The sequence below is a fragment of the Ammospiza caudacuta genome, chromosome 24, assembly GCF_027887145.1.
Source record: "Ammospiza caudacuta isolate bAmmCau1 chromosome 24, bAmmCau1.pri, whole genome shotgun sequence".
In the NCBI taxonomy this organism is placed as follows: Eukaryota; Metazoa; Chordata; class Aves; order Passeriformes; family Passerellidae; genus Ammospiza; species Ammospiza caudacuta.
Window position 1 is genome coordinate 8,061,418 of NC_080616.1, and position 23,452 is coordinate 8,084,869.

General features: G+C 58.0%; 3 protein-coding genes across 3 annotated transcripts; all 3 read left to right on the top strand.

Annotated features, from left to right (window-relative positions):
• Positions 1–2,963: 2,963 nt before the first annotated feature.
• LOC131567797 (11-beta-hydroxysteroid dehydrogenase 1-like) lies at positions 2,964–7,694 on the top strand. Its single transcript, XM_058819545.1, is given in 8 exon segments — positions 2,964–3,034; positions 3,036–3,098; positions 3,198–3,295; positions 3,898–4,028; positions 4,974–5,085; positions 5,870–6,055; positions 6,592–6,735; positions 7,324–7,694. Coding segments are annotated over 8 exon segments (1,041 nt in total). The 3' UTR covers positions 7,560–7,694.
• Positions 7,695–8,860: 1,166 nt separating this feature from the next.
• LOC131567784 (11-beta-hydroxysteroid dehydrogenase 1-like) lies at positions 8,861–11,896 on the top strand. The gene is made up of 6 exons (XM_058819527.1): positions 8,861–9,013; positions 9,990–10,120; positions 10,339–10,450; positions 10,536–10,721; positions 11,168–11,311; positions 11,676–11,896. The coding sequence occupies exons 1-6, from the start codon at positions 8,926–8,928 to the stop codon at positions 11,894–11,896; spliced, it is 882 nt and encodes a 293-aa protein (XP_058675510.1). The 5' UTR covers positions 8,861–8,925.
• A 1,804-nt stretch (positions 11,897–13,700) lies between these two features.
• On the top strand, positions 13,701–23,393 carry TRAF3IP3 (TRAF3 interacting protein 3). The gene is made up of 14 exons (XM_058819475.1): positions 13,701–13,864; positions 14,675–15,037; positions 15,163–15,187; positions 15,417–15,446; positions 15,708–15,803; positions 17,746–17,817; positions 18,071–18,211; positions 18,900–19,037; positions 19,600–19,735; positions 20,475–20,537; positions 20,616–20,675; positions 21,204–21,358; positions 22,226–22,474; positions 22,640–23,393. The coding sequence occupies exons 1-14, from the start codon at positions 13,779–13,781 to the stop codon at positions 22,721–22,723; spliced, it is 1,698 nt and encodes a 565-aa protein (XP_058675458.1). The 5' UTR covers positions 13,701–13,778; the 3' UTR covers positions 22,724–23,393.
• Positions 23,394–23,452: the final 59 nt, after the last annotated feature.

The following is a 23,452-nucleotide window of genomic DNA, read 5'->3' on the forward strand; positions in this document are numbered from 1 at the left end:
CAGGTGACAGTCCCAGCCCAGCCAGGTGCCCCCCCAGACCCCCCAGGTTTGCTGCCCTGCTGCTGCTCCTCCTCTGCCCAGGGCTGCAGCCCCGAGGTGATGAGCTTACAGCAAAGAGGGTTGGGAGCAGTCAAAATAGCTGCTCCTAAGGCAGCTAAGGGGATTAGACAGCTAAAGCACAGCCCTGGCCCTGGCCCTGCCCTGGGCTGGGCACTGCGCCCAGCTCACCCTGCAGGGCCAGCCTGGGGCCAGCCTGGGCTCTGTCACGGCCCTGGGCACTGCAGGGACCTGGGACCCTCTGCACAGGGGGAATGAGACCAGTATTGATCCCTGGTTTCACCCCACGGCACCCCACAGCACCCCACAGCATCCCACAGCATCCCACAGCATCCCAGACCATCCCACAGCACCCCACAGCACCCCACAGCATCCCACAGCACCCCACAGCACCCCACAGCATCCCGGAGCACCCCACAGCACCCCACAGAACCCCACAGAACCCCACAGCACCCCACAGCACCCCACAGCACCCCACAGCACCCCACAGCATCCCGGAGCACCCCACAGCATCCCGGAGCACCCCACAGCACCCCACAGCATCCCACAGAACCCCACAGCATCCCACAGCACCCCACAGCATCCCACAGAACCCCACAGCACCCCACAGCATCCCACAGCATCCCACAGCACCCCACAGCATCCCACAGCACCCCACAGCACCCCACAGCATCCCGGAGCACCCCACAGCACCCCACAGAACCCCACAGAACCCCACAGCACCCCACAGCACCCCACGGCACCCCACAGCACCCCACAGCACCCCACAGCATCCCGGAGCACCCCACAGCATCCCACAGCATCCCACAGAACCCCACAGCACCCCACAGCATCCCACAGAACCCCACAGCATCCCACAGCACCCCACAGCACCCCACAGCATCCCACAGCATCCCACAGCATCCCACAGAACCCCACAGCATCCCACAGAACCCCACAGCACCCCACAGCATCCCACAGCATCCCACAGCACCCCACAGCATCCCACAGAACCCCACAGCACCCCACAGCACCCCACAGCATCCCACAGAACCCCACAGAACCCCACAGCACCCCACAGCACCCCACAGAACCCCACAGAACCCCACGGCACCCCACAGCATCCCACAGAACCCCACAGCACCCCACAGAACCCCACAGAACCCCACAGCATCCTGGAGCACCCCACAGCATCCCACAGCACCCTACAGAACCCCACAGCACCCTACAGAACCCCACAGCATCCCGGAGCACACGGGGCCGTGGCCACAGCCCTTGCAAGGTGCCAATTGCAAAACTGTTTCATTATAAACACTGGGACAGAGCAGAGAGAAACCAGATGGGACCAGTGAGCAGCTGGGGAGAGCATTTAAGGCTGAGTTAAACCCAGACCCTGCAGGACAAACTCCTGGGCACAGCCACACATTGCCCCAGGGCTGAGTTACATCGCTGGGTTCCCATGAGGATGGTTTCTGTTGTTCTGAGACCTGTCTGAATGTGGTTTATTCCAACCTGTGAACGTGACACTTCCCTGGTACATTAAATTCTCAGGAAAAATGCAGCTGGCACAGAGTCTGGTGAGCCTTTGTGTGCAGCCATCTCTCACAGATCTGATTTCAGCCTGGAGCTGCCATCCAGCCCCTCATCCCAGGAGCTGAGGCCTCTCCAATGCAGGGCTGGATGTGTTCAGAGAGCCCTCAGTGCTATTTGCAGTGGACATGGACACTGTAGGGCTGCCAGGCTAAATTTAGGGGTGCAGATAAGGATGTCAGCCCCCGGCACCAGCCCCAAGGGCACTGGGAACGTGGACAGGGGCCAGGGCTCCCAGCAGCCACTGTCCAACAATGGAACTCCAGGGCAGCAATTCCCAATTTGGTCACGCAGGGAAAAAACACAAATTTAGGGCTTGGAAACGACTTGAACATCACAGTGTTTGCCGTAAACCAGCAGTGGGCAGAAATGTGATGTCAAACCAAACCAAAGCCATTCTCCAACCCTCTCATCTCCCTTGGGACTGGGAGTGCTCTTCCAGTGGTGCAGGCTGGCAGTGATGGGGGCTGCAGGATGTGCGAGGAGAAAAGAAAATGAGGGCAGACCCTGATATTGTGAGGGCTCTGCCTGCAAAGAAAGACAGAGCTTTCATGGCTCTGTTCATGGCAAAGGGCGCTGGGACAGCCGCGGAGGAAAAATAATACTTTAATGTCTATGAGATAAAAGAAAGCAAGAGGGGAAAGGAAAAAATAAAAAGGAAAATCCTCCGCATTTGATAATGGTTGGAAAAAAGCCAAATATCGTTCAAAAAAGGAAAAAAAAAAAAAAAAAAGAAACAGAATCCAAATTCCTGCCAAGTGTTTTCAGCCTTGGAGCTGCCTGTGCAAACCTGCCTGAGCTGGGCCCTGGAACGAGCTCCCTGCAGGGCTCCCCAAGCTCCCTCTCCCCTCTGCTGGGGTCTGGCAGGACAAATTCCTGCCCGGAGCAGGCAGCAGGGCAGGAGATCCCCCGGGAGCGCAGCCCCAGCTCTGGGCACAGCTCTGGGTTCTGGGCACAGCCCTGGGCACCGCTCCGGGCACAGCTCTGGGCTCTGCCCCTCCAAGGCTGGCAGCAGCCAGGATCACAAACCCCTTCCCCTCCATCAGCCTTTCCCGGGGCTGTTTGGGGAGCAGGAGCTGCCCAGTCCCTGGTGCCAGCCCCGGGGGCAGGAGCAGCCTTGGGGCACAGAGCAGCCCTGCCCGGGGTGCCCAGCACCATCTGGGGCTGTCCCCGTGCCCCATCCGTGCCCAGGGCCTGCAGGAACGAGGGACGACGCTGAACCACCTGCACCGGGCTCCCTCTGATGCTCTCCAAGTGAAACTTGATGCTGCTCGGCAAAGACACACCTCTTCCAGGGTGTTGTGCAAAATTCTGCATTTTAATGTAGGACAGGAAATATGAAAAGAGCCGGGCAGGACCCAAACAGCGCCGCTGGCCAGGCCGAGCTGCAGGGAGCACAGCAAAGCTTGGCTTGGCTTCTCCATCCCCCCAGCCGTGGTTTTCCAGGCCTTTGGAAGCCGCAGCTCCTCGGCTGATGGGTTTTTAAAGGGTCACAGCGCTGCTTCCCTCAGGAGCAGCTCTGCACAGGGGTTTTTGTTCCTTCCTTCTCTCTCCTGCTGCATTTCCTGGCTCCACGGTGGGATGGGTCAGTTGCAAAAGATTCTCATTCCCTTCCTGGGACTGGTTTTGGCCTTCTGGTTCTATTCTGCGAGGGACACCTTCAAACCGGGTGAGTATCCAAAGGGACTCTGGCTTTAAGGAAAGAACGACAAAAAGCCACATTTGGGTGTTTTGCACGGAAACCGGTCAGAGCTCGGAGCAAGGCCGAGCCTCTGTGGGCTGGTGGATACTGAAAGGGGCTTTAACAAAGATTTAAACCAAACTGAGCAGGGACTGTGCAGAAAAACCTCCTGGGGGAGCAGGTGAGGCAGGGGGAGAGGGCACTGGGTGCTCCATTTTCCTGAGCGCAGGAAAAGAGTTTATAAACGGGGTTTGTAAGTGCTGAAGTTTGGAGCACACACTCAGTGGGTTGCTTTTGTTACAGAATAGTTGGGGCTTTGATAAATTTTGTCCTGGTTTGTGGAAAAACCTGCTGGAAGAGTCCAGAGCTGTCCCTGTGTCCCTGCATTCCTCGGGGGGCTGCAGCAGCTCCACAGCTTTTTCCATGGGATGGGAGTGCCCTTTCCATGGGATGGGAGTGCTGGATGCTCTGCACTCATTTACCTTCCAATTACCTGCTGATCTGGAGGGCACGCAGGAGTTTGTTATTTCTCAGTTTTGAGGTTTCTCTAATAGCACAAGGCTGACTGCAGGGCTGTGCCTGTGTCACAGAGATGCTCCGGGGCAAGCGGGTGATCGTGACGGGAGCCAGCACAGGCATCGGGGAGCAGATGGCATATCACCTGGCACGGATGGGCGCCCACGTCCTGCTCACGGCACGCACAGAGCCCAGGCTGCAGAGTGTAAATGGGCGCGGCTGGGGACCACGGCAGGGCTCACCCAGACATGGGGCTGGGAGCTCCCAGCATGGCCATGGGAACAGCCATGGCACGGGTCACACGTGGGCACGGGGACAGCACAGGTCACACCTGGGCACAGGTCACACATGGACAATGGTGATAGTCACAGGTCATGGTGACACACCCCTGTGCTCTGGGAGCTCCTGCACACCTGGCATTCCCTCCTGCACACACACACACAACTGGCATTCCCTCCTGCACACCTGGCAGTCCCTCCTGCACACAGATCTCCCCACGCTCCACACCGCAGTGTCTGAGCTGCACACACATCCCCACACACCCTCGTTCCACAGCAGGCTCCTGCCCCTGCCCCTGCTGCTGCTCCTGCATTTCCAGCCAGACTGCCTCGGGTAACGCGCTCACCAAGGAATCATTTTCCAGGCTCCCTTTGAAGTTCACAAAGCTCCAAACACACTCCCAAAAGCCCAAACCACTGGTTTTAGGTGGGGACACATCACAGGGAGCTCCGACACCCACACCTGAGAGCCAGCGGGCTCCGGGGCAGGGAGGGGTCCCCAGGCAGGGATGGGGTCCCCAGGCAGGGATGGGGTCCCCAGGCAGGGATGGGGTCCCCAGGCAGGGATGGGGTTCCCAGGCAGGGATGGGGCTCCCAGAGCAGGGATGGGGCTCCCAGGGCAGGGATGGGGTTCCCAGGCAGGGACGGGGCTCCCAGAGCAGGGATGGGGTTCCCAGGCAGGGATGGGGCTCCCAGAGCAGGGAGGGGTCCCCAGGCAGGGATGGGGTTCCCAGGCAGGGATGGGGCTCCCAGAGCAGGGATGGGGCTCCCAGAGCAGGGATGGGGTCTCCAGGTCAGGATGAGGTCCCCAGAGCAGGGATGGGGTTCCAGATGAGGCAGGCAGGTGCTGAGCCCTGCTCCTGGCCTGGCAGGTGGTGCGGCGCTGCCTGGAGCTGGGCGCAGCCTCGGCGCGCTTCGTCAGCGGCTCCATGGAGGACACGGCCTTCGCCCAGCGCGTGGTGAGGGAGGCACAGGCAGCGCTGGGTACGTCTGAGCCCGCTCTGCAAACTGCCAGCACCCTGGCCCTGCTGTTTGCCACGGGCAATAAGGCAGAGACGGGAAAAACCTCCCCTAACTCTGCCCCTTGCAGCCCCACTTCTACCTGCACTGCTGCCTCTCACACTGACCCTGCTCCTCTCTGCACTGCTGCCTCTCACACTGACCCTGCTCCTCTGCACTGCTGCCTCTCACACTGACCCTGCTCCTCTCTGCACTGCTGCCTCTCACACTGACTCTGCTCCTCTCTGCACTGCTGCCTCTCACACTGACCCTGCTCCTCTCTGCACTGCTGCCTCTCACACTGACCCTGCTCCTCTCTGCACTGCTGCCTCTCACACTGAACTGCGCTCTGATTGCAGCCCTATGGCCTCCTGGCACCCTGCTGCAGTGCCACAGCCCTGGATTTCATCAGCCCAGTGCCGGGGTCTGGGGGATCCATAGCTCTGGCCATTGCAGCCGAGGGTCACAGCTCAGAAATGCTCCAGCTCTATAGGGAGCTCCCCTCTCCTCTCCCTCCTGTCCCACTGACAGCTCAGGGTGATTTCCCTTGGGCTGTGGCATTTGTGTTTCGAACTAACAAAATATATCACAACAAAATATTTCCTGGCAGCCACCATCCAGGCTGTATCCCTGCTCTGGAGATAACAGGCCACAGCTCTGACCCAAAAACCTGATTTCCTTGGATTGCACTTATTCTGCTCCCAGGAAATGTTGTTTTGCTGCTTGCAGCCCTCTCCCCCAGCACTAATGCCTGTTTTTCTGCTGGCAGGAGGCCTTGACATGCTCATTCTGAACCACGTTGGTGCATCCTACTTTGGCTTTTTCGATGGGGACGTTGAGCACGTCCGGAAGCTGCTGGAAATCAACTTCCTCAGCTACGTGGCCATGGCCACGTCAGCCCTGCCCATGCTGAAGGAGAGCGAGGGCAGCATCGTGGTGGTTTCATCCATGGCAGGTGAGCGGGCAGTGCCACCAGGCTGGGGACATGGGACTGCCCAAAATGCACCTGGGCTGAGTGCCAGAGCAGCACACAGGGACACCAGGCGCCCTCCAGGAGCCATAACTGCTTAACACTAAAATCCCACCAAAACCAGCCCCAACACCCAAATCCAGATGGGTTTGGAGTTCTCTTGATGGAATTTGTTTTCTGCTCAACCCAATCTCCCCATTTTGGTTTTTGACCAATTAAACCCCACAGTGCTGCATTGGTCAGGGCTCTGGTGAGCAGCTCAGGCCAGGGATAAGTTCCAGCTTTGCTCCATCTCTCCTCTCTGAGGGTTTTGTGGTTGCTGTGGGCTGCCCGTGTCCTGAGCAGAGATGTGAGCCACAGCTTTGGCCTTAAGAGCTGGAAGCCAGCAGGAATATTTGTAAGGCTGCTGTTCAGGTGGCAGGATGGCACTTCCCTGGTGAAATCCTCACTGAGGGAGGGCAGAAGAGCAGCTCAGGCAGAGCAGCCTCGTGTGCTAACACAGAACTTCCCTCTGTGCCCAGGTAAAGTCGGGTTCCCCTTTACCGTCCCCTACTCTGCGACTAAGTTTGCCCTGGATGGATTTTTCAGCTCCCTGAGGCAGGAGTTCACCATTCAAAACATAAATGTCTCCATCACGCTCTGCATCCTCGGCTTCATCGATACAGGTGAGAGCAGAGCTGTGCCAGCCCTGCCCAGGGCTGAGCATCCCCACCCCGGCTCCTTCTCCTGCCCCTCAGCCTGTCCCCCCGGCTGCAGGGGGTTCCCACCCGTCTGCCCCCCAAAACAGCCTCAAAAGCCTTTTACTTCCCTGTGCCACGTAAATCTGGGCACTGCTTACAGGCTGGCACAGCCCAACACCCCTTCGGGTGCCTTCATCCCCGGGGGTCCCCACTCTCCCTCATGCCCGGGGTTTCCACTCTCCCGCATCCCCTGAGAGTCCTCGTTCTGCCCATATTCCCCAGAGATCCCCACTCTCCCCCAATACCCCAGAGATCCCCACTCTCCCCCATCCCCGGGGGTCCCTACTCTCCCCCATCCCCGGGGGTCCCTACTCTCTCTGCATCCCCCGGGGATTCCACTCTCCCCCATCCCCTGGGCATCCCCACTGTCCCCCATCCCCGGGGGTTCCCGTTCTCCCCCCCATCCCCGGGGGTCCCCGTTCTCCCCCCCATCCCCGGGGGTTCCCGTTCTCCCCCCCATCCCCGGGCATCCCCACTGTCCCCCATCCCCGGCGCTGACGCGGGGGCGCGCAGACCGCGCGGTGCGCGCTGCCGCGGAGGTGCTGCAGGAGCGGCCGGCGCCGCGGGACGAGTGCGCGCTGGAGATCCTCAAGGGCGCGGCGCTGCGCCGGAGGGAGCTCTACTACCGCTACAGCTCCACGCGGCTGCCGCTGCTGCTGCGGGACTGCGCCGCAGAGCTGCTCGATTACCTGGTGCGGAGCCGCTACCGCCTGCCCGCCGCGCCCGCCGCCCCCCGCCCGCCGCACTGAGCCCCGGCCCGGGACCCCCGGAGGGTCCCCTGTCACCGCAGGGTCCCGTACCCCGGGAGGGTCCCCTGTCACCGCAGGGTCCCGGTCACCGGAGGGTCCCCTGTCACCGCAGGGTCCCGTACCCCGGGAGGGTCCCCTGTCACCGCAGGGTCCCGTACCCCGGGAGGGTCCCCTGTCACCGCAGGGTCCCGGTCACCGGGAGGGTCCCCAGCCCCCGGCAGAGTCCCGGCCCTGGGAGGGTCCCGGCCCCCGGGAGGGTCCCCTGTCACGGCAGGGTCCCGGCCGGCCCCGTTCCTCCGTTCCCGGCCGCCGCCGCCCCCGCCCGGTTCGCGATGCGCTGGCGGCACCCGCAGGGACGGAGCGGGACCCGCATTGGCGGCTCCTCCGTGCCCTGCTGGCCCCGCCCGGCTGCGGAACGCTAATTATTGAGCTAATTATTAAATAAAGTGTATTAGCCGGACAGCGCTGCATGTGCTGGCGGGGATTTATGGCCTTTCCCAGCTGTTCATGGGCACTGCCAGGGATCCAAGGGCGGGCACTGCTGCTCTGGGCACCTGTGCCAGGGCCTGCCACCATCACAGGGAACAATTCACTCCTAATTTCTCCTTACCCACACAAACCAGCACACACCGAGTGGGTTCCGCGCTTTAAATTTCCAGAAAATCACCGTCAAAGCCATTTGCCACCTGCCCAGCAGGCACTGAGCAGAATCACCACCCTGGCAAAGCTGGAGATCTTTCCTATTCATCCACTTGGCTCCTTTACTGCCTTTTGCAGCCCATGGATTCCTCCACAGGGATATATTTTAGGGGTAAGAGCCACCCAGCAAAATGACAGTGTTGCCCCCATGGTGATATCCCAGAGGATAACCCAGGATCATCAGCAGTGGATGGGAAATGGAACCTGCGCCCTGCTCTCCCCAGGTCTGGCTGTGGACGTGTACAGGAGCTCAGTGAATCCTCAGGCAGCCAGCGAGGGAGGGAAGGGAAGGAAAGGAAAGGGCTGCTCCTGGTTTAGAGGTGGAGAAAGGGATGTCCATGGTGCCAGGGATGTCTGCTCCGAGGGGACACTGCTGTCCCAGCCCCTGGGCAGCCCCCAGACCACTGCTCAGTGCCTTCCCTTCTGTCCAAAAGCACACCTGGCACTCCTGGCAGGCCCAGGGTGCAAAGGGACAGCCTAAAGTCCAAAGCCACACGCTTCATTAGGTTAATGTTTGCTAAATCACAGGCAGGGCAAAGAAAAGGTCCATCAGTAAACTTGTGTGAGATAAGAGCCAGCTCAAAACTGCCCAGCCCCATTCGCGAGCTCCAGCCACCTTCACCTCCCCGTGGGGCTCGTCTGGTTCCTGCCTTTCCTCTGCAGAGGGATGGGCTTGCTGCTCAAGATTCTCATCCCTTTGCTGGGAGCAGCACTGGCCTTTTATTTTTACTCAGCACCTGAGAACTTCAATGAAGGTGAGTCCCGGGAGAAGCAGGGACCAGCAGGGACCAGCAGGGAGAAGCAGGGAGAAGCAGGGAGAAGCAGGGACCAGCAGGGAGAAGCAGGGACCAGCAGGGACCAGCAGGGACAAGCAGGGACCAGCAGGGACAAGCAGGGACCAGCAGGGACCAGCAGGGACAAGCAGGGACCAGCAGGGACCAGCAGGGACAAGCAGGGACAAGCAGGGACCAGCAGGGACAAGCAGGGACAAGCAGGGACCAGCAGGGACCAGCAGGGACAAGCAGGGACCAGCAGGGACCAGCAGGGACCAGCAAGGAGAAGCAGGGACAAAGCAGGGACCAGCAGGGACAAGCAGGGAGAAGCAGGGAGAAGCAGGGACCAGCAGGGACCAGCAGGGACAAGCAGGGACCAGCAAGGACCAGCAGGGAGAAGCAGGGAGAAGCAGGGACCAGCAGGGACCAGCAGGGACCAGCAGGGACCAGCAGGGAGAAGCAGGGACCAGCAGGGACCAGCAGGGACCAGCAGGGACCAGCAGGGACCAGCAGGCTCCACAAGCACCACCAGAGGGACCTGGACGGGGCTGGCACAGCCAGGGAGGGCTGAGGGGAGGTCAGGCTGCCCCAGGCAAGGGGTCAGGGCATGGGGAAACTCACAGGGCTACACCGGCTCTGATGGGACAGTGCCTGACCCCTGTCAATGACTTATCCGGGAAACAAGCACTTTTCCCTTTAAACATTCAATCCTTTATTGGCCAGCTCTCCCTGCTCCCTGGGCAGGGGTGCAGAGCTCAGGCCTCCCCACCCAGCTGGGATTGGGGTCAGACTGGAGCAGGGTCTGACCGGGCTGGCAGGGGCACGGGGGAGCCGCAGGGACAGGGAGGAGCAGAGGGGCAGCGAGGGCTGTGCCAGGACTGTGCCAGGACTGTGCCGGGGCTGTGCCAGGACTGTGCCAGGACTGTGCCAGGACTGAGCTCTGCACCCTCCTTGGCAGAGATGCTCCGGGGGAAGCGGGTGATCGTGACGGGAGCCAGCAGCGGCATCGGGGAGCAGATGGCATATCACCTGGCACGGATGGAGGCACACCTGCTGCTCACGGCACGCACAGAGGCCAAGCTGCAGAAAGTAAATGGCAAGGGGGGCGTGCTGGGCTGGATGTGATATTCACCCCAGCCTGGGCACACGGGCACACCTGGTACCTGCACATCCACCCTGGGCACACCTGGTACCCTGCAGACTCATCCCAGGGCTACCCCAGCAGCAGCCCTGCCGGGCCCAGCACCGCAGCAGCCCGGGCTGGGGTTCCATGCAGGTGAGTCCCCCAGAGCCCCTTCCCTCCCCAGGTTGTGGAGCGGTGCCTGGAGCTCGGCGCTGCCTCCGCCCGCTACATCAGCGGCTCCATGGCCAGCCCCAGCCTGCCCGAGGAGGTGCTCAGGGAGGCTGAGAACACCTGGGGTAGGTGCTCCCTGCTCAGCCCCGTGCAGCCCAGCCCCTGGAGGTGCCGGCTCCGTGGCTGGTGGCACGGCTGCTCTGCCCACAGGGGGCCTGGACATGCTCATCCTCAACCACATCGGCCAGAGCGGCTTCACCTTCTTCAGCGGGGACGTGGAGCACGTCCGCAGCCTCATGGAGACCAACTTTGTGAGCTACGTGGCGCTGGCCACGGCTGCCCTGCCCCTGCTGAGGGAGAGCGAGGGCAGCATCGTGGTGGTCTCATCCATAGCAGGTGAGCTCCTGCCACAGCCCTTCCTCTCCTGCCACGGTCCCTGCTGAGCTGCTCCAAAAGGCACAGGAGGGACCACAGGCAGGGCTGGCACCCAGGGGCAGCACGTGATTAACTCTGCACAACTCAAATCCTCTGGGAAATTTATCTCCTGTCCTGTCAGGCTCTTGGCACCCTCTGATCACCTTCCCATGCTGCAGTGCAGGTGATTTCACACTGAACGCACATTGGCAGTACCTGGGCATCTCTGCAGGGATGCAAAAGCTGCTCTGGAAGGCCCTTTGTGCCATATGTCGCAATTTGAACATTCCTGAGTGTGCTTTATCTCTCAATTTATCCCAACACCCTAAATCCCAGCACTGGAGCTACTGGCAGGGCAAGAGGAAGGGAAGCTGTGCAGCCTGGTGCCTGCCCAGCACCTGAACACCTGCCCTGTGTCTCTGCTCCAGGTAAAATTGCTGGCCCTTTTACTGCTCCCTATTCGGCAACCAAGTTTGCCCTAGACGGATTTTTCAGCTCCTTGAGGCAGGAGCTCATCATAGACAAGATCAACGTTTCCATCACGCTCTGCATCCTGGGCTACATCAACACAGGTGAGCTCAGCCCCGCCAGGAACTCTTTCCAGCCCATTCCAGCCGAGCCCAGCCCCTGTCCCTGGTGCCAGTCTGCTCTGCCACGGCTGCTGGAGCCTTCCCCGCCTCTGCAGCTGTGGGAACAGGACCCCAACCCTTCCAAAAGTGAGCCCTGAGGCCTTGGACTCTGCCAGGCTCAGTGAACTCAGGGGTGGAAAGCAAAGGGAGGGGAAGGACATTTATAATTGTCATTGTCACTGTTCTGAGCCTCGTTAAGCAGTCTGATCCCAGAGTCTGCGGGTTTGGCTCTGTGGGTGTGGGGTGCCCCGGACCCCCCGAAGCCGATGCCGCTGCGTCCCCCCGAGCCGTCCCCGTCCCGTTGCAGAGAGCGCCGTACAGGCCGTGTCCCACGTCATCCCCGACACGCCGGCCCCCAAGGAGGAGTGCGCCCTGGAGATCATCCGGGCCGGGGCCCTGCGCCGCCGGGAGCTGCGCTACCCCGGGCCGGCCGTCGGCACCGCGCTGCTCCTGCACGGCCTCGCCCCCGAGCTGCTGGAGGGGCTGCTCCGCGGCAGCTACCGCCTGGAGAACGTGCGGAGAACGTAGTGCTGGGACTCGGGGACACCCGGGACACCTGGGGATGTGCCAGGACACCTGGGCAGTGCTGGGACACCTGGGATGTGCTGGGACACCTGGGGATGTGCCAGGACACCTGGGGATGTGCTGGGACACCTGGGATGTGCCGGGACACCTGGGGATGTGCCGGGACACCTGGGATGTGCTGGGACACCTGGGCAGTGCTGGGACACCTGGGCAGTGCTGGGACACCTGGGGATGGGCTGGGACACCTGGGCAGTGCTGGGACACCTGGGATGTGCTGGGACACCTGGGGATGTGCCGGGACACCTGGGATGTGCTGGGACACCTGGGATGTGCTGGGACACCTGGGGATGGGCTGGGACACCTGGGCAGTGCTGGGACACCTGGGGATGGGCTGGGACACCTGGGCAGTGCTGGGACACCTGGGGATGTGCTGGGACACCTGGGGATGGGCTGGGACACCTGGGCAGTGCTGGGACACCTGGGATGTGCTGGGACACCTGGGGATGTGCCGGGACACCTGGGATGTGCTGGGACACCTGGGATGTGCTGGGACACCTGGGGATGGGCTGGGACACCTGGGCAGTGCTGGGACACCTGGGGATGGGCTGGGACACCTGGGATGTGCTGGGACACCTGGGGATGGGCTGGGACACCTGGGCAGTGCTGGGACACCTGGGATGTGCTGGGACTCCGGGGACACCTGGGCAGTACTGGGACACCTGGGGATGTGCCGGGACACCTGGGGCTGTGCCGGGACACCTGGGGCTGTGCTGGGACACCTGGGGCTGTGCTGGGACTCCAGGGACACCTGGGCTGTGCTGGGACACCTGGGGATGGGCTGGCATACCTGGTCTGTCCTGGCGCACTTGGGCTGTCCTGGCACACCTGGGGCTGTACAGGCACACCTGGGGCCAAGCAGGATGGGTCTACCTGTGAGCCCAGCTGCTCAGGAAGGCTCTGCCTGTGAACCCAGCTGCTCAGGACGGGTCTGGCTGTGAACCCAGCTGCTTGGTGCCCTCTCTACACCCTGGGGCATCCCTGTGCTGATGCACTGGCAGCCTGGGGCAGGGCACTCCAGGAGTCTGTGAAGCAGCACAAAAATGTCCTTTTTAGCAATAAGCTCTTGCAAAGGGCTTTTTGCAGCCAGGAAGCACTTCAGAGAAGGGCTGCCCAGCAGCAGGTTCCTGCTCACCCTGCAGACACTGTTCCCCTGGAGAGCCACCGAGGCAGCTGAGCTGAGCCCTGGCCCAGGACCAGGCTTTGGGCCAGGCAGCACAGATCTCCCAAAGCCACGAGAGAGTCTCTGAATCTGGAGATTTCTGTCACACATCCCTTCCATGCCGGTCTTTGTAGAAATAAATCCAACGTTGCTTTGAGATCTCTGCTGTTCTGGGTGTTCTTTCTCCACGTGGGAGCCCTTATCAGGGCAGGGCGCCCTTATCAGCGCCCAGCTGGCTGAACCGACCTCCTCCCGATTTGCATTAACGCAGCTTTCACTTCTCTAAAGACCTTAATGAATTTCTGCCATTCCTGACCTCTCCTCAGCTGCCAAAACACGGGTTTTATTCCCCTTTCCAACCTGCAAGAAGCCTTCCAATAATAGCATTACTGTGCTTCCCCAAAGCCGCTCAGGGGAACTCCGTCCCCGAGCGCCACGGGCAGCTCCAGCTCCCCCTGAGTGTCACAGAGCAGCACGGGGAGATGTCCAGGAGATAACCGAGCTGCTGGTTCTGCTTGGGGCCAGGCTGGACCCTCGGGGCTCCTGAGATAAGCCCGACCCCGCTGGGCCAGGCCGCGGGCACAGACAGGAACCGGGGCTCGGCCGCAGCTGCAGCGTTTCCTGTTGCACAGAGCGAGCAGGAGAGCACAGCATGAGCTGCTGGGCATGAGGAGGGCAGCTGGGGCGTGCTCCCGCCCTGAGACACCCGCCTGGGCACGGCACCCGAGGGGCAGGACAGGAGCCTGGCACAGGTAAGTGTGCGGCACCCGCAGCGCCAGTTCTGGGGCTGGCAGAGGCCGAGGGCAGCACCAGGCACCTTTTCCCTCCTTTTTCACCCCAATTTCAGCCTACACAACCTGCACTGGGGAGCTGTAACGTGAACCAGCAAGAAGCAGAGGGTTTTTCCTGGTTTTCCTTGGAGCAAGAGGTGTAACAGCTCGGAAAGCAAAGGTAGAGGACAGGTTTAATTACAGAGGGTAATTTGGGGTAGCAGAAGGATGAAATGGAGCATTGGCTTGTCAAGAAAGCCTGCAGGGTTTGCTCAGCCCCGGGTGAGTAATGGGCTGGGTTTCTCTAAGCTTTATCCTGCTTTTCAGTGCATTTTTGGTGAGCTGAGGCTTTTACAGCCCTGGGACAGGCTGGGCAAAGCAGAGGCAGCACAGGTGGGAGAGGAGTGAGCTTTTCCTGGTGGGAAGAGATGGACGAGTGGAGGCTGAGCAGAACACACAAAACAGAGCAAAATAAGTTGAAAAATGCTCAACTTTTGGAGCAGTGTCCTGGCCGGGGCTTGTGGGCACCTTCCCCACCCAGGCACCACCCCAAAAATGCTGCTCACATTCGAAGGAGACCCCTACAGTAAAAGAAAGCACCAGGAACGAGCTCTGAGCACCCCACAGCTACCACCAGGACAGTGTGAAGAATTACAGAGCATATTTTATACAAACTAAACAGCACGGGAGTACCCTGGATGTGACTGGCACTCCCGAAGCACTGCCCCACACCCACAAACCCCAGAACCGGCTGAATTTCACTGATGCCCCTTGTTCTGGGCTCTTTCACAGGGCACAGCCCCCAGGGGACGGGGCCAGCATGCCCAGGAGGGCAGAGAGCTACGAGGAGAGGAGCGAGCGGCGGCAGGAGGCGCGGGAGCGGCTGCGGGGCAGGGTCAATGCCACCTGCTGCAGGGCCACGGTCACCCCGGGCCGGGGCACGGCCACCAGCCCCCGGCAGGCCGAGTTCCTCCGCAGGAGAAACCTGGGGCCCGAGGCCGGGGAGGCCCTGCCGGGATGCAGACGGGCACGCTCACCGCAGGAGGACAGCCAGAGCCCCTCCCGGGGGGGATCGTCCCCACGCTGTCCCCTTGCCTCCACAGGGACACAGACCCTGCCCGGCTCGGCAGTGACGGACTCCAGCCAGCAGACAGAGTGAGCGGCTCTGCCCTCCCTGGCCGTGCCCAAAGTGCTCCCCACGAAGGCTGCGCAGACACAGCCGGGGAGGGGTGTCCAGCTGGAGACCCTCCCTCAGTAACCCTCTTTGTTTGTCATTGCAGCTGGGGAATAGCAGTTTTAAACAAGGTAAGCAAAGCGCAGGTGGTGGAACTCCTGAAAGGTAAACTGCTGTGGGAATATTTCCACTTCTCTGGAAAAACTAACCCAATGGGCCCCTGCAGGATCTCCTTCTCCACCCAAATATAGGCTGTTAATTCACTTTTATTTAAAAATATTTAGTTTTTTGTAGCAAGGTCATGCCATATTTATAAACTGAAACAATCCTATTATTAAACACCTGCCCTTTCCCTTTCAGGAAATGGTGCAGCTCTCCAACTACCTGAAGGTAGGTACCAAACAGTGCTCAGCACCCACTGGAACAGCTGGTTTTCACCAAGAATAATACTTATTACAATTATTAATATTGCTAAATGAAGGGGTGTTAAAAGGCCAGTTTTAACATGGCCAGAAAAGCCAACAGACCCCAAAGACCTGGAGCCCAGGCAGGGCCAGTTCTGGGCTGGGGGGTCTGGGCTGGGGGCTCTGGGCTGGGGGCTCTGGGCTGTGCCCCAGCTCTGGCCCCACTGACCGTGTCCCTGTCGCACAGGAGGCCCTGCACCGTGAGCTGATGCTCAAGCAGAAGATGGTGATTTTACAGGAGCTCCTGTCCACCCTGCTGCAGGCTTCAGAGAAATCCTGGCAGGTACCAGAGAGCTGCAGGAGCCCCCATCACCTCCCCTGCCTCTCTCCTCAGGATGGGTGGGACAGACAGCAGAAAAGGCCCTTTTTGTCTTCTATGAGGATGCAAAATTAAGAGGATACATTTTATGTGATATATGAGGCTTTCTGATAGGATCCTTAAATCAAACAATTCGTGCTGTTTTGGCATTAAAAAAAAAAAAAAAAGTGGTTTGAAAGTTCTGTTGGGGCAGAGAAGCGAGTGATTGGGTGATGGGGGACAAAAACTTGTGTTAGACACATCCTGTGGTGAGAAACTTCCGCCTTTGCTCGCCCCTCCAATATAACATGAGCAGGAAAGAACAGCCAGCCACAGGTGCAGGAAGTGGCCACGAAACCTCAGAATACCAACAGGTGGGTGCTCCTTGCTGCTCGCTGCCCTGTGCAGGACAGGAGAGACTTTGCTGCTGCCTCTTGCATGCTGCTGTTCCTCAGCCTAAAACTCAGCTTTTCATTGGCCTAAAATCAGCTTTTTATTGGCCTAAAAATCAGCTGTACGTCAGCCTAAAAATCAGCTGTACCTCAGCCTAAAAATCAGCTTTTCATCCGCCTGATAATCCCCTTCGTGCTGGAGCCAACAGGCAGATGCTGCTGCTGGGAGGGGATTCCATGAGGCAGGTGGGGCTGGCAAAGAGAGGGAGGGATGGATGGATGGATGATGGATGGATGGGTGGATGGATGGATGGATGGATGGATGGATGGATGGATGATGGATGGATGGGTGGATGGATGGATGGATGGATGGATGGATGGATGATGGATGGATGATGGATGGATGGATGGATGGATGATGGATGGATGGATGATGGATGGATGGATGGATGGATGGATGGATGGATGGATGGATGATGGATGGATGGATGGATGGATGGATGGATGGATGGATGATGGATGGATGGATGGATGGATGGATGATGGATGGATGGATGGATGGATGATGGATGGATGGATGATGGATGGATGGATGGATGGATGGATGATGGCACAGCCACATCTGTGCACAGCTGGAACCTGTGCAGACAGCGGAGGAGGAAAGCTGAGGAAAACCAGGCAGAACATTGCACATCTAAAATTGCTTTTCAAAGTTCCACCTACGTACTAGGAGCCTTTAGCTCTTTGCACCAACAGCTGAACTGGGAAGATGGAGTCTTTGGGACTGTAAATGTGCTTCTGTGCAAATCTAACCAGTGCTGAGACACCGGCAGTCTGGTTTGCTCGGCTCTGTCAGCTATTCCTGTAACACCGGGGAGTTTCTTGTCAGAGTCGTGACTTCAGACGGCAGTGGGCACAGATATTGGTGTTCTCAGTACTGGTGGTGGAAACCAGCCCACGTGAACTCTTTGCTAGCAATGTTATGTGAATTTGCATGCAGTCTGCTTCCACAGGGCCTGAGCAGCCTGACTAACACCGAGACAGGCCGATGACAGTGAGGAAAATGAATCATCCCCGTGCCCTCGATCCTCCTGCCCAAGTGCAGATGTTGCCACTCAGACCCAACCCATTTTTCTAAGGAAAACAAGCAGACAAGAGCGTTCCAGCAGCTGGAGCTCGAGGCAGGGAGGGAGGGGACAGAGAACAGTGGGGACAGGCAGAGCTGCATTTCTGCCAAAGCCAGCCACAACAGCCCAAAATCCCCTTGCTCCTAACTTGTCATGTCACTGCCAGCACCTGCACTCAGTAACCAGAGAAACGCCTCAGGACAGGTTCTCAATCCATAAAAGTGTCACTTCCCCCATATCCCATTTATTCTGAGGCTGGGAAGGTTTCCTTGAGCTCTCAGCACTGAAGAGACTTTGATCTGATTACAGATAAAGGGAGAAAATGAACCAAAACACAACCCAGCAAAACACTGGGGGCACATTGTGCAGTTCATGATTTCACATCTCACTTCAATTGCTTTTCCCCAGGGCCAGCTGAACGAGGACAAACTGAGGTGTAAACTGCGGGTGCTGGAAAATCAGCTGCAGGCCTGCAGCCAGGTAATGCCTGATTCACTGACAAACACGGCTGAGGAAAGGCAGGAAAACAAAAACCAAGCCTTGTCACTGGGCCGGGCCTCAGTTTCTCCATCAATCTGATGAGATACCGATCCAAAAAGGACTTTAACTCTTTGCTGAAGCAATGCTTCACAGCACACTAGCAGCAGCATTGACACACTCTTTGCTAACACTCATATTTAGCAAGGTGAGAATCTGACACATAAAGCACCTCAAGCTCTTTCTTTGTTTCAAGAGTTACTCAAAGGAGTGTGTGAAGAAGATCCTGATCGAGATGGAGGACCAGAAGCAGACCTATGAGCAGAAGGCAAAAGAGGCTCTTCAGAAGATGCTGGAGGAAAAACTCCTAACAGAGCAGCAGCTGCAGAACTGTCAGGTGAGCAGTGGTGGCTTGGCTTTAATTTAGCCCAGCTGTGACAAAGAAAACCCACATGTCAGGGAAAGGTGATGACAGGCTTGCCATCAGCAGCAAAGATAAAAAATATGAAGTTTTAGCTACTCAGCAAAGCCCAAAGCAGCTTTAGTGCAACCTGTACTCACTCCAAAAGCTGCACACCAGGTTACAGACAGCTCACAGCTGGGGAAGTGTACTCGGGTTTGTTAGCTCCAGTTGCAATCCCTTCCCTCCCACCATCCCTCTGGGCCATTCCTGTCCTGCTCACACCATCAGACACCGGGCCGGAGGTCTCCAGAGCTGGTTTTTTTTCTGCAGTTGCTCATTTATATGAATATAGGATTTCCCCAAGAGGCAGCAAATTGCTTTGACCCACAGGATAACATATCTGCAGAAAGACAAGTGAGCTTTATCCCAAGTACCACCGGGCTCCTCCAGCCTGCTGGCAGCACAGGAAATTGTTCCAGAGGGAGCACTGCCCTGCTCGGCTCTGTCCATCAGATGGCATCAGCCCCACACGGGTTTTTGTGTGCTGCTGCTGCTGGGGGAGCCAGCGCTGCCCAGCACAGCCCGGCTGGCAGTACCAGGGCAGGCTGGCAGCATCCTCCGGGGCCTGGGGCAGGCTGGGGCCTGGGTTACAGCCACCCCTGGGTCCCTCTCTGCTCCCCAGAGAAGCCTGGCAGAGATGCGAGAGGACCTCGCCCTCTGGAAGGAGCACAATGCCACACTCAGAGCCGAGCTGACCAAGGAGACCACAGCACACACCGAGCTCAGAAACAGCTTCCAGGCTCTACAGAGCGAGCTGCAGGTACGTGGGCTCCCTGCAGGAGCAGCCTGCTCTGGGATTTTGCTGCTGTTGGGTGCCCAGAGCAGCCGTGGCTGCCGCTGCATCCCAGGGGGTTAATCCGCATTCATGTGGGGATAGTTTTTCTGAGTCGGGCGTTATTTGGGGATAGTTTTTCTGAGTCTGGGGTTATTTGGGGATAGTTTTTCTGAGTCAGGGGTTATTTGGGGATAGTTTTTCTGAGTCGGGCATTATTTGGGCGAGTCAAAAGTTTAGTGAAGTTAGGAGGATGCGCAGGGTCAGTGATAGGGCCAGTATGAATAGGATTATGCTTATTACTCTTCTGTGGGTTCAAACCAGATTCTAAGGATTGGAAGTCGATTGTAATTTATATATTAGAAGAGTAACATACATCAGTACAAAGAGATGCAGAGGGAAATCATGCGGGCCGGGCTGGACACTGGGGCTGGGGCAGTGGAAGGCGGTGCGGGGGCAGCACGAGGAGAGCTGTGAGCCCTGCCAAGCCGGCCCGCTGTGTGTCTGTCTGTCTGTCTGTCTGTGTGCCTGCCTGTCTGTCCCGGCGCAGCGGGCGGACGCGCAGAGCCAGCGGCAGAGCCGGGAGCTGCGGGCGCTGCGGGACGAGCGCACGGAGCTGCTGCAGACAGCCAGCGCCCTGCGCAGCGACAACGACCTCCAGGCCGGCCTCATCCGCCGCATCCGAGGTACCGGGGCCGCCTGTGCCCTCCGGGAACCGCCAGGGACCCGGGGAGAGCTCCCGAAGCGCTCCCCGGGGCTCGGAGCGGCGTGCACACCGCGCTCATTCCGGCACACCGCACATCTCGGCGTGCCACCGAGGCTGCTGATTGCCGCAGCCCTCCAAAACTGCTCCTGGCCAGACTAAAGAGTTCAGAGAAGCGGTTTTGCCAGAGGAAAGGATGTGATGGGAGACCTGAAAAGAAATAAAACCCTGAGATATGTCCTCAGCTTGAGGCAGGACTTGCCACCCTTGGCAGAGCATCAGCCCCGGTGCTGGGTGGTGAGGGCAGACAGAGGAGCTGGTAATGTCCTAAAGCACCGCTTCAGACAGCGAGGGAACTCACACAAGTTATTTTAAACTCACACTCATTATTTTGAACTCACACACATTATTTTAAACTCACACACGGCTATTTTAAAACATAATTAGGGAAGAGAAAGCGGGTGGCAGTTCTAATCTCATAACGGGTCTTGCAGGAACAGCTTTAAAATAAACCATAAATGACTTGAACAAGAGGCACAAGAGAGAAAGCTGCCAAAAATGAAAGGGGAATAAACAGCTAAAAATCACATCCCTTCAGAGAAGAAAGTCCAGGGCAGCCAAAAACATCTGCCCCACTCTACACATGTGGAGAACAGAAAATACCATCCTTCCATAAATATACACAGATTTACACCAACCTTGATCTTCTATCCTTATTTCAGATAAATTGCAAAAAGAACAAGAGCAGAAAGTGACACTGGAGGCAACAATCAGCCATTTGCAGAGTAAGTAACACAGAAATGCACAAAGTTAGAGGTCTCTTTTAGTGCTGTAGACAATAACGGTGCTTTTTGTGTTCCCAGACGTGATCCACAACCAGAACAACCAACAGAAGAGCCAGGAGGTGACAGTGCAAAGGACAGGTCAGCAAACTTTGTAACCCCCACGTAGTGCTCCCTGGACACAGGAACACTAGCCCTGACCCTAGGAAAGTCTGCAGTGGTCTAGAATAAAAGGTTATTTTAAAGCTACACAGAATGAATTGTTTTGCTAGCTAACATTAAAACTATAAACATATTTATGATGGCAAACACTTTAAAAAATAAATGGATTTCACTGCAAATTCTACCTCAGTGGCTCCACCATATTTTTTCCAAACAAAACACATTCCAGTTTGTAATTACAATTACAGTTGTACCTGACAAAAAGAAAGCCATAAAAAAGGCATTTTAACTCTCCCTCCCCTCCATTTCTGGCAACTGCTTAGAAATATTGCTCTTAAGATGATGAACTTGTAGCTACAGCAGACAGTGATAACAAACTCAGCTCCTGTGTCTTCTGCTTGGTGCATAGCACACCAATATTATCCCTAAAGTGTGCTGAGTAAACAAGAGCTAGAGCCAGCCCGGAGCCTGGAGCTGTTTCTCATCAGAAGCCTGACTCTTTTCTAGACCAGGTTTCCACCACACAGACCCCACCTCTCACTCCTGCCAAGGAGAAACAAAATGCTCTGTCAGAGCACCCCAAGGAGGAGGAGGAGGGAACAGAAAGTCTGAAGGATGAGATGCAGAAAAGGACACTCCAGCTCACAGCAAAGGAGAACGAGGTGAGGAAGGCACTCAGCAGAATCACCAAAGCTCCTGCAGGTGCCCAGGTTTGGCTCCTGTAAGGATTACCTGCCCCAAGTTTTATCCTGAACCCCCAATGAAGGCCCTGCACACAAGGGGCCTGGGCTGCAGTAGCAGAGCTCTCCGTGTACAAATCCCTCTGCTCCCACAGACAGGAGAGCCTCAGCAGCCCCACAGGGAAAAGCCAAAGCCACACTTTCAGAACCAAGCCCCTGAGCATAAAGGAAGGAGAGGAGGAAAGGAAAATGCTTGCAATAATAACAACAAGAAATATAACAGCAAGGCTCTGCTAACAGAAGCAATGCCTGTACAAATGGGCTGCAAGAAAACCCAAAAAGCCAAAGCCTTTTACACACACTTTGCCATCAAATCAGCCTTCTGCCAACCAACAGCCCCTCAATTCTTATAGCAGTGTTCAGCCAGCAAGGATCTATTAAAAAGGACTTATAAAAAAACAATATAATTTAGTGTCGCAGAGCTGAGAGGCACATAGGAAAAGAGCTTGTGCTGTGTCTGTGGCAGCAAAGCAGGCAGGTGTGGGAAGCTGGCAGTGCCCCAGCAGTAACTCTGAGCTGTGCCCTGTCCCTGCAGGTACCCAGCAGCACACTGCAGTAACTCTGAGCTGTGCCCTGTCCCTGCAGGTACCCAGCAGCACACTGCAGTAACTCTGAGCTGTGCCCTGTCCCTGCAGGTACCCAGCTGTGCCCTGTCCCTGCAGGTACCCAGCAGCACACTGCAGTAACCCTGAGCTGTGCCCTGTCCCTGCAGGTACCCAGCTGTGCCCTGTCCCTGCAGGCACCCAGCAGCACTCTGCAGTAACTCTGAGCTGTGCCCTGTCCCTGCAGGTACCCGAGGATGCTCAGCAGAGCCGTGCCCAGCTGCGGGTGAGGCGCTGCAGCCACTGCAGCAGCCCAGCAGCCCTGGGGGCACACAGAGCCCAGGGGACCCCTCCTGCTGACAGCCCCTCGCTGTGCCTGCAGTGCTCGGAGCTGCGCTCGGAGCTGGAGGCGCTGAGCCAGGAGTACCAGTGGTGCCTGACCCGGCTGCGGCAGTGCCGCGACGAGCTGAACCGCTCCCAGGGCAGCCAGGCTCAGGTGGGAGCTCCTGCCCGGACCCCAGTGCTGCACACCGGCCCGGGACACGTCACCTCCCCTGTGCCCTGTCCCCTCCTCTGAGCCCTGCAGAGAGCACCTTGCTAGGGCTGCCATGGAAGCGGCATCCCCCAGCACACTCCCAGTAACACTAGCTTCTCCTGGCAGAGACAGCACGGCCCCTGGATCCCTCTCCTGGTGGTAGTGGCAGCAGCGGCCGTCGCCGCCTTCCTGGCGACGTACAGCCTGTGAAGGAGCTCCCTGATGACTGACTTCACTGCAGGAACTGACCTCTGCTTCACCAAGAGCAACCTGACCTGACCTGACCTGACCTTCTGCTGCTTTGTGTGTGCACATTGGGTTTGTACCCCGAGCTGGTGTCACTCCAGCCAGCTCCTGTGAGCACAGGGACATCACCCCTTCCCTTGGCTGCTGTGGTTGCTCTGTTACTGCCAAAGGCTGCCCTGCCCAGCCCTGAAGATCCGAGGGACAAAGCCCCTGTCAGGACGAGAGGGACAGGGCATCCTGTGCCCGTGCCATCCAGCCTGCCTGGGGTTTATACCCCGAGTTCCCCTCCTGTATTTATGGCCTCCCTAAAAGGGAGGTACTCGATCCTGGGCTGTCTCTACTTTTACCTGACAAAGGAACCCAGCTCAGGGGGTTCCTCAGCACAGTCCCCTCACACGCACTGCTCTATCCCTCTCCTCCAGCCTCCCTTGCGGCCAAGCATCCCCACAGCCACACCTGCTACCCATCACTGCCAGCACCACAAGAATTCATCAGAGACAGGGGTTTAAAGTCCCTTTTGCAGCTGCACTGCGCAGGTTTTACAGCAGAACGTGCCTATCATTCATGTGCAGGCTCAGATACAATGACATCACCTCCCATGGAAGTAAATATACCTGAAATATACACGTAATGTACACGTAGTAAACACACATGGAGCCTACAATAAACTTCACTAATTCAAAGCACTGTGAT

Bases quoted from the DNA above. Each gene is read 5' to 3' on its own strand.
- TRAF3IP3 (XM_058819475.1), top strand. From the start codon at position 13,779: ATGAGGAGGGCAGCTGGGGCGTGCTCCCGCCCTGAGACACCCGCCTGG. The intron at 15,804-17,745 runs GTACCAGAGAGC...GCTTTTCCCCAG, and splicing joins CTTCAGAGAAATCCTGGCAG to GGCCAGCTGAACGAGGACAA. The intron at 19,736-20,474 runs GTACCGGGGCCG...TCCTTATTTCAG, and splicing joins CCTCATCCGCCGCATCCGAG to ATAAATTGCAAAAAGAACAA.
- LOC131567784 (XM_058819527.1), top strand. From the start codon at position 8,926: ATGGGCTTGCTGCTCAAGATTCTCATCCCTTTGCTGGGAGCAGCACTG. The intron at 9,014-9,989 runs GTGAGTCCCGGG...CCTCCTTGGCAG, and splicing joins ACCTGAGAACTTCAATGAAG to AGATGCTCCGGGGGAAGCGG. The intron at 11,312-11,675 runs GTGAGCTCAGCC...GTCCCGTTGCAG, and splicing joins CCTGGGCTACATCAACACAG to AGAGCGCCGTACAGGCCGTG.